General features: G+C 44.3%; 1 protein-coding gene across 3 annotated transcripts in view; it reads right to left on the bottom strand.

Annotated features, from left to right (window-relative positions):
• The window catches only part of LOC147032477 (regulator of G protein signaling 7-like), a 323631-nt gene that overhangs the window by 67863 nt on the left and 237585 nt on the right, over positions 1 to 18183 (bottom strand). For 2 of the 3 annotated variants that reach the window (XM_085870131.1, XM_085870133.1), the window contains exons 7-9: positions 3502 to 3578; positions 2650 to 2734; positions 1764 to 1838 (exon numbers count right to left, since the gene is read on the bottom strand). In XM_085870131.1, the coding sequence (XP_085726257.1) occupies positions 1764 to 1838; positions 2650 to 2734; positions 3502 to 3578 (237 nt within the window). The remainder of the gene's footprint in view (positions 1 to 1763; positions 1839 to 2649; positions 2735 to 3501; positions 3579 to 18183) is intronic. The other variant, XM_085870132.1, reaches the window with a different exon arrangement.

Below are 18183 nucleotides of genomic sequence, written 5' to 3'. Positions count from 1 at the left end.
ACGCTGAGTAAGGTGGGCCGAAAATTTTTGTGCTATCCTGTACCGTTTTGGATGTATTTCGGGAACATACATACATACATACGTACAAGATGAGAGTTTTAATAATATATAGATATATATGTCGGCCCCTAAGGGTGTCTACGGGGGTTACCCCCCCAAAATAGGTATTTCCTTTCTCCTCAGAAACTATACACACAACTCTGATGAAACTTGACTTCCACTTTCATCACCCATGATGTACCAAAGTTTGTTCACGGCATTTAAAAAAAAATCTATAGGTATATACTTTCTTTTCCGTTAAATATTTTGTGGGTTGTCCACGCCTACCAGTGGTTCCCTGGTTTTCTTATCCAGCCACTACCAGGTGAGCTCCCAAGGGTATTGCCCCTATTTATTCGTACTCATGCGTGGCCGTACGTGCAAAAAAAAAAACAACAAAAAAAAAACTTTCAAACCGCGTGCCAGAAACAACCACCACAGAGGCCGTTCCTTCGCTCTTGCATGCCCGTACGTGCAAAAAAAACAAACAAAAAAAACCGCGTGCCAGAAACAAAACACACAGGCCGTTCCTTCACTCTCGCGTGCCCGGACGTGCGTGGGCGTACGTGTAAAAAAACTTCCAAAAAACTACACCGACCGTTCCTTCACTCTCGTAAACGACGACTGGATTGGATCATTGTGTTTATCTATAAATGCGCATAAGAAATCGAGAAATTATTAGAATACAGTAAGTCATCACTATCTGGAAGTCCGTACGTTGTAACCCGTAATGGGGAACGCGGCTGAGGATCTCTTCCCCAACGGCCACGCCGACACAGCAACGTGTCCTGTCATTGGTAACTAAATGGCACCCTTTCCCCATCGGCCACGCCGACACAGCAACGTGTCCTGTCATTGGTTTGGTAAATAAATGGCCATAACTTGGGAACCACTTGTCCGATTCATAGCAATCCTTGAAAAGGCATATACTCAGGTCCCCAGCAATATACCTGGCAAGTTTCAATTATATCGGGCAAGTGGTTGTCGAGAAACAGCGGTCACAGACACACACACACACACACACACACACACACACACACACACACACACACACACACACACACACACACACACACAGCTGGAATTATAGATAGATTAGTGTTTGTTTTCGTATGTGTTGTGCTACGTTTTTAGGAAAATACAAGTTTTGAAAGAAATAGGTTTTTGTCCTCATTTACTTTTCGTTGTCCATTTTCTTTTTTTCCCTCTGAGCAACACCAGGTACCCGTGCTAGTTGTAAATAAAGGGTTAGTTTTCTGTCACAAACATTGTGTCTAGAGTCCTGTTTCAGTCTAGTATTTGGTTAAATGGCTTGTTTACACCAAACTCTGAATCCGAGACGTAACCGGCTCCGACTTGAGGTTGACGGTTGCCGTCTTCTTGGACGTGGTCATTTGAGTGCACCCTGTATAAATGGTTGTGACATTATGTTTAAACACCGCAATCACGACACACAGAGATAAGCACGCAAGAAAGAAGACGGGGGAATATTTTTAAAAGTAAAGGCACAACAGATTGCAGGTCATCAGCTGTGCTTCATCACTCACTTTGTTTTGACCCCATGAAATGCATTAAGAACCCCAAACTCCCTGACAGGAATAGAATAACTTATTGTGCAAAGTGCACAAGTGGTCAAGCACACTTGAAGAATTGAGAAAGGGTAAATAAATGCACGATATAGTGGTATGGCATATCTGTGGAAGAGGATTGAGGTCAGTTCTCACCTTCCTGGTCCTGTGTGGGTTCTTTATGCGACAGGACTTCTTGATGTCCATTTCTGTTGTGTTGACGCAGCCAGGCTGAGAAAGAGAAATGCAGAACTGTGCACCATAGCTCAGAATAATTTTTTTATGAACAACTTCTCAACACTGAAAAGGGGGGAGAGAACTTCAAATTCAACCAAAATTAATAAGTGAATCTGAAAAACAACTTGATGTTGTCAATGCTTGGGAAGCAGGTTACAAAAGTTGTCACAAACTCAGGAAACTTGAGATGAAAGGCAAATACTCCATTGCATTATGTCCTGCCATTCTCAATGTTACTTCTTCTCAGTTGAATGATGTGCGCCAAACAAGCCTCCCTGCGTGCGCTTATTAAGCTGCATTTTCAATCCCAAGAGGCAACCCTTCTGAATAAATTTGGCATCTCGTTTCGTCAGCAGGCAGTGCTGCATCGTGGAACGCCATTGTTTAGAAAAGACAAAGCTTGCTGTCCTATCTGCATTCATCCGTATAAAAATATCCTACGATGTATTTTGCACAGTCACGCTTTTATGTCCAAACCGTGACCACATGCCCAGGTAATAGCTCAAATAAAATTGGACGTACAGGGTAAGTAAAAACGAGAGCGAGATTAAAATGTGTTGCAAATATAAGTTTAAATCCGTATAAAATGGACATAAATACGATTTGTAGATGCAAAACAAGCCAAATGGCCTCTTGCAGAGTAATTTTTAAAAGCAGGTTATTGTAATCTTTAGAAACTGTTACCATGTAAAGCACAATGAGCAAACTAAGTCCACAAAAAAGAAGGTCACAGTTCGTATGATTCTAAACACAAGGTCATCAACAATAAGACACTGTGCACAGTATGCGATCGTGGAATTCTCACCACGGGCCTATGGACATCCCAAAAGGCTCGTTCTTGACTGTCAAGTATCTTTCTTTCAATCTTGTCCCTTTTCTTGTCCACCCTGCTTAAGAACAAAAATAAATAGACATTCACTGAAGGTCATTCAGAAAGACATTGGAGATAACCAAGACATTAAGTTGGTCAAGGTGAAATGGACAATATATATTACCTTGTATTCAATTGCAAAATGTTCCATCAACATTTCTGGACAGATCTATTCGGTTGGAATTTTCCCACGGTTGCCAGTAAAATTATCACGCTGGAAATGTGATGACCTCAAGTCATTTGGTTCACGCAAGTACTGGATGACAACGGCTAAGGCAAACAGGATAGGCCGGGATAGGCTTTTGGGTTTCATTTTGGCTCAAAAATGCAATTTCCATTGAAGGCAAGTCAGCAACGAACATCAGTCTCCATGCCACGAGTGCCAAATATTCCCAATAAACAACTTGTGAGCTTGACAGATGGTTTCACCAGCAAACAAACAAACTGCCATGAAAAAACCCAAGACCACGGGTGATGCCAAAACATGAGCTGCAGGGACCAATATAAATCATGAGTCCTTTCTTGCAGACTTTACATATTTAAAGAACTGCATGAGATTTCACAGAGTTCAAATTTATTCAAATATTATCAAAGTGAGAGGCACTAAACGCATGAAACACTTGGTGAGAGTTTAAAACACAAAAACTGTTAGAAGTCTGTGATGTCCACTTGAGGTGAAGGAGAAATTAAGAAACAGCAACAGGGGAGCAAGGAGGTGTGGAGGGAGATGGTACAAGAAGAGTAAAAGGAGTGCTAAGCAGGAATTATGGTGAGCAGCATTTATACTTGGCCTGTGCATCGGCTTGCATGAAGATGAATTCCCACTTCCGAGCAAAGGCACGTTGCAGCCGAGCAAGGCTTTCCTGCCAAGATGGGTGAAGAGGGACACATTGCTTCGGAAATTCATCTTTGGGGAAAACTCGTAACAGCATAAGGCTATTTTACACAGTTCAAACAGATTAAAAATTAAAATTTTCCATGCTTTCAAAGTCTTAATTTTGATCAACAAATTAAGAGAAGCCTGAAAAAGAAATAGAATACTTTTATCTCAGCCTCGGTTGAGATATGGTAATCATTATTAAGAACTGTAGACCAAGAAAAGATAAATACACATGTGGAGAAAAAGGGGATGTGTGAGGCATCATTTGGTGACTGCATTTCAAAACTACAATGGCAGCAAAACAGCACTCAAAACGAACATACACACACACGTGTGTGTGTGTGTGTATGTGTGTGTGTGTGTGTGTGTGTGTGTGTGTGTGTGTGTGTGTGCGTCCAGAGCATAAACCACTCGCTCAGGGTGACGGAGCGCGAACCACTCGCTCAGGGTGACGGAGCGCGAACCACTCGCTCAGGGTGACGGAGCGCGAACCACTCGCTCAGGGTGACGGAGCGCGAACCACAGGCTCAGGGTGACGGAGCGCGAACCACTCGCTCAGGGTGACGGAGCGCGAACCACTCGCTCAGGGTGACGGAGCGCGAACCACTCGCTCAGGGTGACGGAGCGCGAACCACTCGCTCAGGGTGACGGAGCGCGAACCACTCGCTCAGGGTGACGGAGCGCGAACCACTCGCTCAGGGTGACGGAGCGCGAACCACTCGCTCAGGGTGACGGAGCGCGAACCACTCGCTCAGGGTGACGGAGCGCGAACCACTCGCTCAGGGTGACGGAGCGCGAACCACTCGCTCAGGGTGACGGAGCGCGAACCACTCGCTCAGGGTGACGGAGCGCGAACCACTCGCTCAGGGTGACGGAGCGCGAACCACTCGCTCAGGGTGACGGAGCGCGAACCACTCGCTCAGGGTGACGGAGCGCGAACCACTCGCTCAGGGTGACGGAGCGCGAACCACTCGCTCAGGGTGACGGAGCGCGAACCACTCGCTCAGGGTGACGGAGCGCGAACCACTCGCTCAGGGTGATGGAGCGCGAACCACTCGCTCTGAATGACGTGGCATGGCAAAAGCTTCCGTAGTGAGTGAACGATTCACTCAGAATGACGTAGCGTGGTACCGAAATCAAAAATAGGTGCTCGGCAAGTGGCTTAAGCACTCCGATTCAATGGTTGATCAGGAACGGTTGGCCAGACTGTCGCTGCAAACCATAAAGGATCCTTTTAACTTTCAAGCCAGTCTTCACCGTGCACACAGCAGTTAATGAAATAACTGCTGGTCTGCACACAACGTCTGTCTGCACAAACGTTACAACATTTTTTTTTAAAGGTTTTTGTTTTTACCAGATTTGCTTTCATTCCCCGCAGAGTGCATCGTGAAACCTCTGAAAATATAGACACAGATCTGGCAGACGCTATGAATAGGCAGTCCATCTGGGGGACAGGCCGTGAGGTCGAGCAGTGAATGGATTACATCATATAGCTCAATGAAGCTGGTTAATTTTGTTACGTTCTTAATTTTTTTGTTCACTCAATATAATTCTCCAAACAGTCGTAAAAGACAAGTTTAATGCTTTGGAAATTTCACCTTTTCTTGTGTATGTATGGAGAAGGAGGGAACATAGTCTTGCTTGCCTAAAGTAAATAGGTATATCGGCTTAGTTATTAGACTCGTTATTTCTTTAAATTATCAGGTTTCACAACAGATTTCGAACTTATTTAGTTCGGACGATATCCAAGCCTCAAAACAGAAATAACATTTCGATGATAAACTTGAATTATCCCGTGAGAGTAGATCGTGGAAAATCCTATCATACAATGCATGAAATCACTCCAAGCTCCTAATTTGAAAACTACAGTACTTACAAAAGCGATGTATGCAGTGACTCGTAGCTATGATGAACAGGCATCCGATAGTCAGTGAGGAAAGTGAAAAAAAAAATCTTTATCGTGAAGAAATCGTTGCGGCTTGTTCCAAGTCAAGGCATGGTTGAGCAGGCCAAAAAACATGGCGGCTTCAGACCTCAGCAAGGTAACCCAAGAAACGCCTTAAGACCCAGAGAGCAAGGACACCGAGGATCGCCTGATGAAGGATATCATTAAATAAGGCCGTTAATTCTCTTCAAAAAGGGGGTGTTTTAATTAACCCAACCTCCCAATTTTCAGTCATGCACTTCCATGGAGTTTTTTTTTAGTATGTAAGCAAAGATTCAGGCTGCGAGCTTTCATGGTTTGGGAGTGGGATGTATACCATCATGTATTGTCTTTTTGCCAAGTTTGAAGAAAATCAGTCCATAAATGTCAGATACATGGCTGCGGATGGACGGACGCACAAGAACCAATCCATAAGCCACCGTTTCGGACTAAATCCAGTGGGGGCTATCAATAATATTTTAATCCAAAACATGAAATAAAAAAATTGGAATGCAAGGAACAGTCTTGTACCTCTGAATTGAAAATACTAACAAGCAGCAGCAAGGTGACTTTGCAAAAGCATTGTGTCAAAATACTTGACACAACATGCTTGTTATTTTTGTGAATGCAACACCTGGATGCTGGTTTGGTGGGTGGGAGTGGGCATGGGCTAGGAAGGAGGGGGGGGGGACATAATATTGCTGATGCAAAACAGCCTTGTGTTGAGACAGGAATTATCAATTTGGTCAGGATACTGGCAAACAACGCCTGACTGCGTGGCTCAGAAGCAATGTACTCACGTCTGGGTGATCTCGCCTGGGTTCCATTCCGAACTCGACTGTAAACTGCTCAGATTGGTGCTTCCTAAGTGTACCGTTCCTCAAAACAAATGTTAAGCCAGCTGTGTCATTTGAGGGTGGGTCGCCTTTTTTCCACTTATTGTATGCTCAATTACCCTTACAAGATTCGAAATCATGTCCTGTCTTGGCAGCACTTAGCGATGGATAACTAACTAACCTGTCTGGGGGTTAGGCAAAGATATACACACGGAACTTGGATGCAGAAGGCCATTCAGCCCATCAAGCCTGTGCTGCATCTATACCATATAAATTAAATCCAGCAGTTTATCAAGTTAAATTCAGTGGGGGAGAGGGTTTTCTGGGGTGAAAGAGTGAGGATGACAACCGTGGGGTCAGCACAGACATCACCAGGCGACAGCACAGACATAATATGAGAAAAGAAATTATTTTTTAAATTAAAAAAAAAAACTTTTGTAATGTTTTTGAAATGTAATTTAATGTTTATTTTTTGGGGGGAGGGTGAGGAACGAACAAACAAACAGCACATTCGCTTGTTCACGAGATGTTCTCACAGACATCAAAATCATGACAAAGGTATGGGATCACCCGATCCGCATCTCAGCTACTTATTATTCCTGCATCCATGTTCTGCTTTATCTCCAAAGTTTCCATGTCCGACCAAACTAAAATTCAAACCTCTCTGTTGTTTCTGCTGCCACTATATTTCCAGGGAGACTTCCATGCATTAACTATTCCCCGAGTGAAAGACCCCTGCCATACTACCTGCCATCCCAAGAATCCTCTTCTTTACTCTGCAGCCGTCACTTCCTTATTCTGCATTGTCAGGTCAGGCCAGATTAGATCTGTGACTTACTACAGGTACAATGTAAACCTGTACTCACCTGTTTCATTGTCGGATTGTCGGCGACTAAACCATCTCCCCCACCAGGTTTCCTGGTGAGGAGAGTGTACGGATATGGACACCCAGTGGGATTAAACACAAAACCTGTCAAAGGGTGGAGGAGCTCCTTGTGAGGCAATGGCCATCCATATCTAATGCCCAACTGTGTCTGCGGACGTCCTCCTGCAGTTGGGTTACTTTTTTTTAGACAGTTGGTGGCAAGATTTGCACTCCAGCCACCGTAAACACTTCATTCCACAAAACCCACAAATGCAAAGAAAACTGGAAACTCACTCCGTGGGAGAACCTCCTGTGTTGCTGCCCTTCGCAGGGCAGCTCAATGGATGATGGGATTGGGACAAAGCCTTCGGAACCCCCATTCCTTGATGAGAGAAGGAAAAGCATGTGGTAAACTTCCTGGATCAGATTGCTGTGATGTGTGTCGGAGTGGTGCTGAGGTGTCGTCCATGAGACGGCAGTCTCCTTGGGTTAACCTAAGGCGGTCCCTTTGGGTGGATGTCTGTAATGTCCTCTCCCTAAGAGAGGATGATCACCTGTCTCTGTTATCACCTGAGCTCAAGCGTTTGAACATCGGTATTGCAGCTCTCTCTGCGGCTCGGAGACCGGATAGTGGCAAGATCATGGCCGGTGGTAACACCGACCATTGGTCTGGTCGCTCTGATGGTTTCCATGCCAAAGGAGTTGCTGTGGCTGTGTCCAAAAGCTGACTCCAATGGTAACGGAGGTAACACCAGTCAATGAGTGTATTATGACACTAAGGATTCGTCACTCATTGGGTGTCGTTTCCCTGGTCTCTGTATATGCTCGGACTGAGGCGAGTGATCTCACCGTGAAGGATGCATTCTACGCCACGCTCGAGTCTGTGGTTGATCAGTGCCTCAGCTGAGATACACTTCTTATCTTAGGGGATTTCAATCCATCAACTGAAACTGATAGGGATGGTTATGAGACATGTTGGTCCCCATGGGTCTGGAACTGTGACCAAAATAGCACCAAGTTCCTTGACTTTGCAAGATGTCATGGACTGAGGGTGGCTGGTTCATGGTTTCAGCACCCACAGGCTCATTGCTGAACTTGGTATTCCAACGATGACGGTGTGGCAGAGGACATTGACCATGTGCTCGTTGATGGTCACTGGAGGACGATCCATAACTGTAAGGTCTACCGGAGTGCTCAGTTCCTCAATACTGACCACAGGCTTGTGGGAGCAACTCTGAAGTGGCAGCTTAAATCCAGGAGAATGGTACCATTCTCGGCTTGGCTGCATGTTGGCAAGCTCAAGGATGAGAGGGTAGCTGAGGAGTTTGCGAACAGGCTGAGTGGAGATTTGGGGGTCTGGATGCTTTGGGAGATCCTGAAGAGTTGTGGAGTGCCTTCAAGACCACCGTCCTTGATGTTGCCGGTGGATGTCTTGGAACTCATCGTTGAGCAAAGAAGAATTTTGTCTCTCAAGGGACACTGGATAACATTGACCAGTCACAGGGCCAGGATTAATGGCAGAGCTGAGCTGTTCAGGGAATTGAGGCGTAAAACTGTACGTGCACTGATGGACAAGGAAGCCTATGTGTGAGGAACCCGTGAGGAGTTAGAGCATCAGGTGTGGTCAAGTGATTCTCATCCTGCTTACAGCGCAATTCGCACATTGCATTCCTCCAAGCCCGTCCCTCAGTGTACTGCAGTTAGAGCAGAGGGTGGTGAGCCCTTGACAGAGGAGTCCGAAGTTAAGGCCCGCTGGGCCGGTTACTTTAAGTGGCTGTACCAGGTTGATCCACCAGCTGTTGAGTTGGATGTCAGGGGTGTTACTATCCCGATTGCTGACGCTCCAATCAACTGTGATCCATCTTCCCTTCTGGAAGCACAAGCTGCGGTGAATTGCTTGAAGTGGGTTAAATCTCCTGGGATCTGTGGCATCTATGCTGAACTTCAAGGCTGGTGGAAATGCTGTACTCATATCATTGCAGGCAGTTCTGTGCTCTTCCTGGAACACAGGCATCATCACAACTGACTGGAAGAGGGGCCTTGTTGTCCCTCTCTGGAAAGGGAAGGGTGATCGCCAGGACTGCAACAATAACTGAGGAATGATGCTGCTCTCAGTGCCGGGCAAGGCCTTTGCTCGGATAATTATTGAAAGGGTTCGCCACCATCTGCTTGAGCACCAGCACCCAGAGCAGTCAGGCTGTAGACCAAAGAGGTCAACGATTGACCGTATCCTTGCCCTTCGGTTCCTCACTGGATGCAGATGAGAGATTCGGCAGGGGCTGCTTGCAGCCGACATTGATCTCCGCAAAGCACTCAATTCAGAGAATTGGGATGCCCTCTGGAGGATTCTTGGTCTTCGTGGGGTGCCTCCAAAACTGATCAATCTGATGTCTGAACTATATTCTGTTACTGAGAATGCTATGAGATGTAGTGATTCCATCTATGACTTATTTCCAGTTGTTACTGGAGTTCATCAAGGGTGTGTCAAGGCCCCCACACTGGAGTTCATCAAGGCCCCCACACTTTCCAGTGCTTGTATGGACTGGATTCTGGAGAGGAAGTCGGAGAGATCAAGCCGCAATGCATCATTTGAGAATGTCAAGCTCTCTGACCTCGATTTCGCAGATGATGCAGTCATCTTTGCGGAGACTCTAGATATCCTTTTGGGGGCCCTCGAGGTGCTGAATGAGGAGTCAGAGCCGCTGGGATTACGGATTTCCTGGGTCAAAACTAAGATCCAGGTTTTCATTGGCATCTTGGATGCTGCTATCCTGTTTGTACCTGTTTGTGGTGAGGATGTTGAGGTCGTGGAGAGATTCATTTACCTTGGCAGTGATATTCATGTCTCTGCTGGCTGAGCCAGAAAACAATTGATGTTTGGGTCAGGCCTTGGGACTCATGGATTCACTGGATCATGGGGTGTGGCACTGCCGGAACCTGTGCGGGAGGACGAAAGTCCGAGTCTTTAGGTCCTTGGTGCTTCCAGTCTTGCTCCACAGATGTGAGGCTTGGACTCTTAACAGGGATCTAAGATGGAGACTTAAATATTTTGGTACCAGGAATCTTCGGAGAATCACTAGCTATCGCTGGTCGGATTTTGTGTCCAACGAGCGGTTGCTGAGAGACTCAAATTAGATTTGTTACCTGCATAGTCCGTGAGCGTCAGCTGCGGCTGTATGGACATGTGGCTCGTTTTCCTGACGCTAATCCTGCTCACCAGATTCTCTCAACAAGGGAGCCTCATGATTGGAGGACAATGGGTCAATCACGTGCTTCCTGGTTGCAGCAGGTTGATCAGCATCTCAAGGAGATGGGGATGGGCCAGGCATCTGCTTGGGAGATGGCCAGATGGAGGGCCCTGGAGTACCGGCGAAAAGTGGACACAGCAACGTGTTGCTCTGGCGCATGCTCCCATTCCTGACCTGACCTGACCTTCCATGTCTCTTCCCTGATGGGCCTGCTCCCTCCCCCCTCTCCCCACAGATCATTTTACCGTGTCACACACTCCAAGACTGCCCTTGCATTATGCTTAAGCAGCAGGCCCGTCACTAGGGGGGGGGGCATTTGGGTGCAATGCCCCCCCAGGGCGCATCTGGTGCCCCCCTCCCCCACTTGTACGCCACCCATTTATGCCCTGTTGAACCCTGTGAACAATTTAGTGTTTAAGGACGAGCGCCCACTGTGAACTCCTTGCTGCTTAAGAGTTCACCTGTGTGAACGAAAACCCTTATTCCAGATGTTCAACGTGGTGAATAATAAGGCCTTCTTGGATAAACTGTTCTTTAATAATATCCTTCTTTGAATAACAGTCAAGAGATAAGTGTCCGCTTGCCAGCGCATCTCCAAAAGCAATTGGCAAGACAATACAGTCCAAGCCCACAAGATAAAAGATAATAACCCAAGCACCAACACCAGCATCCAAGACCTCGTGTCGAATGTCGATGTTGTGGGTGGATATATATATATATATATATATATATATATATATATATATATATATATATATATATATATATATATATATATATATATATATATATATATATTGTGGATCATTTAGTTTTAAGGAATAGCCAATCAGCGTATTCGATATGGAGACCCTATTGAGCAGGTTACCCGATTGGTGTAAGTTTGGTATAAATGTAATATAGTCATAATATGATAATATGATTAAGGAAAAGACATAAATTTACATTATTAAAGATGAAGTGCACGTGCACCATGTGACCTTCACAACCCGTCAACCCTCCATCTTACAAAAGTAATTTTATAATAAAAATTAAAAATGTGTGTTTGCAATCGTGCTTACATTTGAAATTATGCAGATAAAACCTGTTTTTGATGGATGCATCATTTAATAAATAAAACCGTCAAATGTCGCGAGTCGCGAGATTAGTGACACGAGTCACGAGGGACAAGTCACGGAGAGCGCTAGCTAGCAGCAGGAGAAAAAGACGTGGATGATGGATATACGAAAATGGCTCAGAAAAGGAAAAAATGCAACCGACGAAAATAAAAGTTGTTGCAAGAGATATTGGAAAGAGAAATCTCCTATGTGCACTGCTTAAATCACCAACTCCATCTGGTAGTTGTCCACACACCGGCATCAGAGAAAGCTGTCACTGATTTCCTCGACGTTTGTTGTTGCCTGTACAAATTCTTCAGAAAGCCCACTGTTGCTGCACAGTATAAAGGTGAGCGGTTAAAACGACTTCTTGATCAAAGGTGGACGGGACATTTAGCCACAGTGTCTGTGATCATAGGATCTTTTAAGGATATCACATCCTTACTGTCGGAGATTGATGCAGAGCGCGCCTTCGGTGCAGAGATGAGGATGGAGGCTTTTGGGCTTTTGCAGGAAGTCTCTGGACCTGCCTTCATGTTCATTGCTATCTTTGTACAAAAACTGCTGATGTTGTTAGATGGCCCGAACAGACTCTTGCAGGCAGAGGACATGGACTTGCTAACGGGGTTGGAACTGGTGGCGAGTGCTACAGAGTGCGTGAAGAAACTCCGCTCTGAGGATGAGTTCACTGATCTGTGGAACAAGGCCAACGATGCTCACACTTCTACACCTGCACCACCAAAACGGAGACTCACAATGCATAAGAACTTGGAACAGTTTGTAGTTTTGGAGACTACAGGCCAAAACAACGACAATGACAAGACGGAACTGCAGAGGGTTTTTTACAGCGCAATTGACACTGTGTTTGGCGAGATCGCTCAGCGCTTCAGTGAGCGCAACAGACAACTCGCCTGTTCACTTGATGCCTTGAATCCTGAAAATGGCACGTTTTTGGATCCCCACTTGCTCCAGCACATCATGACATTAACAAAGTCAACCATCAGTGAAACAGAGTGTGTGGTTGCAAAGCAGTTTATTCACTCACAGACAGAAAAGCAGCCAAACGAGAGATGGACAACACAAAAACTCCTCTCAACATACCACAAAACGCTGGAAGCCATGCCAAGTGTAGTGACTGCTATGAGACTTGGACTAACATTTGGTGCGTCCACTGCCATGTGTGAAAACTCATTCTCAACATTGAGGAATGTCTTCACTGACCACCGACGGTCCATGCGCCATGCACGCAAGGCACAACTGGTACGGCTGGCCTTCGAGAGAGACCTCACACGTAAATGCCTGAACGAATGGAAGGAGAAGGTCCTCACAAGATTCCACACCGAGACGCGTTGCCTGCAGCTCTTCTGACAGCGAGTGCAGCTGTATAAAAACTGTACGAGGAGTTCAGATGTGTGTGTGTGACTGCTGGTGATGCGTGTGTGGTTGTGGTTGCAGTGTGGTTGTGGTCAGCACCCGCCATGGTCGGCTGCTTTGTACTTCTGATGTTTAAGTTAAATGTTGTGTTTGGTGCTTTGCATATCCCATATCTAGTGCTTTGTGCATAACCTTACCTCTGTGTAATTGACTGCTTTAAATGTGGACCTTGTGGTATCTTCAGGCTGGTCGTATTTGCTGTTGATAGTTTAACGTGATGATCGCAGGTCATAGCCTACTGTATCTTATTTCAAAGTGCACTGATTTTGGTGCCAACCTCCCCCGTTTGGTCATTGTATCTCTGGTATATTAATTTTCTAATGCCAATTCTTGACAACACCTTGTATAAGTGCACCTGAATTGGTGCCAATTGTCTAATCATTGAATATCTGCATTGTGAATGTGCCAGTTTGTTGCGGCTCTCCTGCATTCGAATAATTTTTGGCCAAAAACATCGGAACATATTAAATCTAGCTGAGATCAATTTGGTTCGTATGCGACGGCAACCTCAGTATAGATGCGTCAATGCTGCATGAATAAAATAGTATACCGGGTTATCAAAAATATTAAATATAATAATTGTGCCCCCCCATCCAGTTCATATGCCCCCCTTAATACTGAGCCCTGGTTACGAGCCTGTTACGCAGTCCATCATCCTCATGTGCCATGCTCTATCGAATGTCAGTTTTGCTGAAAGAGTTTCTTGGCTGATGTTACAATCCGAGATAGATCATCACTCAAACACAGGAAGTCAGGGCAGGAATTTGGAATTTCTTCAGGGTGCACCGTCGGATCTTTAACATCCACCCACTAATGCCAGCAGATGGGGAGCCTTGTTCTGAATCTATCCGAGGGACAGCACATACATTGATGAATCACATTGCCCCGAAAAACCGAAGATCATAGTTTATCGCTGAGCCTAGATTCCAACCCATGATAGATGGCTCAGAGGTGAGTCTGCATACCTCTAAGCTATCCTGCCCAGCCTTTAATCCTAGTCCTACCAACAGGGGGTCTTTTTGGACCTCATGCATACATTTTAACGTGTTATTTCTATATTAGTTTAACAATGTATTTCATGTTTTATGGGTTTGTTTACCCATATGTGCTGGTAATAAATATATATGATATTTTGAAATCCCATCTTCCTGCACAGAGTTGCAAGCAAATGCTTCCTGGGGTTGAAAAAGACCCCAGTGGTTTTCGTTCAGTTACAAAAAAATTTTTTTTTTTTGCATACATGATTATTTCATATGGTATTTGTATCGAGCAAGTCCTCCAATTTTTTTTATGCTCATGTCTGTTTAATTTATCACTAAAACATCATCCACTCAAACTAATTATGTTTCCTCACTGATGTAAAACTTCAGCAGATAGAATGAAATTTCATGCTTCTGAGATGGGGTCATAAAAGTCCCCAGTTTGAAGGTTAATTTTAGATTTTAGATTTATTTTTATGTTTCTTTTGTTTGTTGACTTTATCAATAAAACACCATGTTTAGTCATTGATGTGAAAATTTGGCAGATTTAGTGAAATTGAGTGGTTTTTGAGTTGGGGTCCGAAAAGACCCCAGTTGGTAAGATTAGGAAATATGTCGGTAGGACTCGGGTTAAGTAATCCCTATTTTCATTATTCTCACCTAACCCCAGCACATTATATTTCCTCATGTTAAACTGCATATGCCAATATTTTGCCCAATCAATGAAAGTATCAAGACTTTGCTGAATTTGATCACGTCCCCCCCCCCCCCCCCCACACACTTCATGTTTTCAAAGTTTTGAAAAACACTTCAAAGTTTTGTAATCTGCAAATTTGGAAAGCAGATTCTTAATCCGAGTCCAAATCATTCATGTATAATATGAATAATAATGGTCTGAGTACCGATCCTTGAGGTACGCCACTACTTACATCTTTCCAGCAAGACATCCTCCCATTCACATCCACTCTGTGCTTCCTATCACGAAACAAGTTTTCAATCCAGTTAGCTTATTTACCAGCCACTTCCACAAGCCCTTGTCTTATGGCAAACAGCTGTCAATGTGGTACTTTGTCAAAATCCCTTGTGAAAGTTGAGTTCAACTACATCCATTGTTGCACTTCCCTCATCCACCCAGTCAAAACTTGTTTCATAAAACTCCAATAAATTTGTGAAACATTACCTGCTTTTAATAAATCCATGTTGACTGCCTATAATTAGTTTCTAATTATTCAAATGGTTCCCTATCTGTTTATTAAATAATGTCTCCAACACCTTGCCCACAAGTGAAGTCAAGTGAACTCGATCTATAGTTTCCAAATTCTTCTCTGAAGTCATTCTTAAATAACAGTGTTACATTTGCTACTCTCCAATCCTCTGGTAGCTGTCCTAACTCCAACGAGCTGTTAAACATATCCAAGAACACCACACTTATCTGTTTTACGACCTCCCTCAATACTCTTGAATGCATATAATCTGGCCCTGGAGTTTTATCTTCTGGAAGCTTTTCTTAGCTGTTTCTTTACTTCCTCCACTCATATCTGGAACTCCTCTTTATCACCCCAAAGATAGATACTCTCAGCTGTTGGCAATTACCCTGATTGTTCTTTTGTGAATTTTGAAGCAAAGTAAATCTATAACAAGAAAAAGAGCAATCAGAGACCGCAGACCCTCGCCAGGAGTTGTTTTGCGTGGTGTATTTGGTGTGGCATTTGTATACTGGTGTGTTATGTAGTTAATAAGAGACAGAACTGGAACTGCTACTTTATAACTGCTGGCAGTGATGACCGGGTACCAAGACATCCCGCTTTGATGCAACCGCGCTTGAATTGGACACCTGACCCTGACCCATGACGTTTATTATTATTCAATTGAATTCAGAATGGGATTAAAATAAATTAAATTCAAATCAAATGGAAGACGATATCGGTACAGTCCTGCATTGGAGTAATCAGAAGGAACCCGAACAAGCAAAAAGTAAAAATGAAGTCATCAGGAGGAACGTGGATAGGATTCACATTTCAGCTGCTACTCCTCTACCCTCAAACACATCCAGGCACAGCCAAGGGAGCCTCATTTAAAAAAAATAAAAATAAAAAAGCACCCAGATCAAAAAACACACAAACATTCTGGCTGCCAGAACATGCGTGCAATCAGGTTGAAATTCAAAATATATACATTCCCTATCACTACGAGATCATAATTCTGAAGTTTCACGTCGATGGATTAAGTAAATAAATGCGTTGTGCTTATCTCCTTAATAGCACTCCATCTCACTGCTCAACAACCTGCTCTCTTTCTGCCTCTGGATTTACACCCCAGTGGAATATACTTGATTCTTTGCTGTAGAAACATTAATTACCAGTTGCGGAACTTCGACAACAAAACAACAGGTAAAAAGGTCTTCTCTTTTCAAAAGGAAGCCATGGAATCCTTCTGCACATAAGGTTCTGTCAGGTAGGACAATCAATCAGGACAAATAGCATCACCTTCAAAAGACCAAAATACTACTTGATGAAACACCCTACACCTATGAATCACCAGACTTGACATTTGCTGTCAGGCCAAGAGATGAACCGAAACGCAACACAGCTAGTTTAATCAGTCCCGGTGGTGTAATGGCATATACTCTCAGTCTGGGTGGTTGGCGGTTCAAACCCTGGCAGAGTCAGAGCAAAGACTTTTGTAAGTGAAATCGTATTGAGTGCGATTGCCAACGTGATTGTCGAAAATAATGTTACAAGTTATAATGGCCGTGCCATCAATGTGTTAGGCATATACAAAACAATTATATGCAGTGATGTACAATAAATCAACGACATGAATAAAGGTATGAAATGGATGGTGGGAAGGAGAGGAGTCGGGTTGAGTTGTGTACACAGATCAAGGCTTGGGCGATTTTCCTCAAAACAAACAAAATTACTGCTGAAAACGTTTTAAACTTTGTATGGCGAGTGCATTTCCCTCCTGTTTTCACTTTTGTACGTCTTTTCCCCTTTGAGGAATTTATCCACCATTTACACACTGGGATGTTCATTTGGAATATCGGACCCACCCGATACAGCCATACTGGCCACAATAACCCCTCTACCAATTTCAGATATCATTAAAACAGACCACTGTGTTGCAGTTCACGTTTTACTTTCTTGATGTGCAGAAAGTCGAAGATCTTCAAAGAGCTGGAGCACAGAACAATGGACGAGAACTCGTACCACCACCTTTGTGGTCGTGCACCCTCTGCCCTTTCCGTACTCTGTCCCTCCTAGGTTTTGGAAGGCACACACAATCTGCCAATAATCCCCTGATAGTGAAACTCCCAAAACCCAGAATCACTGCTCACCTCCATCATTTGTTCCTCTTTTTTTTCCCACCTGTGGAACATCCTCTTCAATCTCAATCTTTCCTCCAGGTCTTCAAGACAGCTGTTCACCACAATCTCAGATTATCCCCCACGCAAACCTTGATCTTTTCTACACCCGTTGAACCTCACCCAAACCCCCTCCCAAATAATTGTTGCTGTATCCATATTACCCACCCCTTGCGTTCTCCCTTACCCCTCATCCTTACCTGAATCCCTTGTTTATCCGTCTCTATCTATTTTCTCCCTCCGCCCTGCTGTTGGCATTTCCACAGTCTCTTTCTGCTGCTCCTCTTATTATGTTGTGTCCTGATCCATTATGTGTTCTAGCTCTTTCACGAGCCTTGACTCTGTAAACCAAAAAAAAACATGGAAGGGCACTCAGAAGAGTGCATACCTCCGCTACGCAATACCTGATCCACTAAAACATATCGGGCCCAATACATTTTTGAGATATCGTGTTATATATCGGTTCCGGCCTATCTCTCAATGGTGAAGAATCACTTAAAAAATTATCAGATCCGGATCCGGATTCGGATCTTCACCAAAATGAATCAGTTCGTCATTGTCACACACCCAACGTGTCCACCAAGTTTCGTCTGAATCCGTCCACAACCTTTTGAGATACCCTGTACACAAACACACAGAAATGGGTGAAAACACAACCTCCTTCACCTTCAGTGGAAGAGGTAACAAAAAAATAAAAAAAAATTTAAAAAGCTGCCCTGACATCACAATCACTTTCCTGACAATACAAGAACGCTGAACATAAACAAATAGCATTATTATTACAAACAACAAGTCTGATCATGGAAGTCAAACAGAGACACAAAGGTGCAGATTGCTGGA

The sequence above is a fragment of the Eptatretus burgeri genome, chromosome 2 (genome assembly GCF_056783735.1).
Source record: "Eptatretus burgeri isolate ZD-2024b chromosome 2, Ebu_testis_v1, whole genome shotgun sequence".
NCBI lineage: Eukaryota > Metazoa > Chordata > Myxini > Myxiniformes > Myxinidae > Eptatretus > Eptatretus burgeri.
This window is presented reverse-complemented; position numbering and strand designations above follow the sequence as displayed.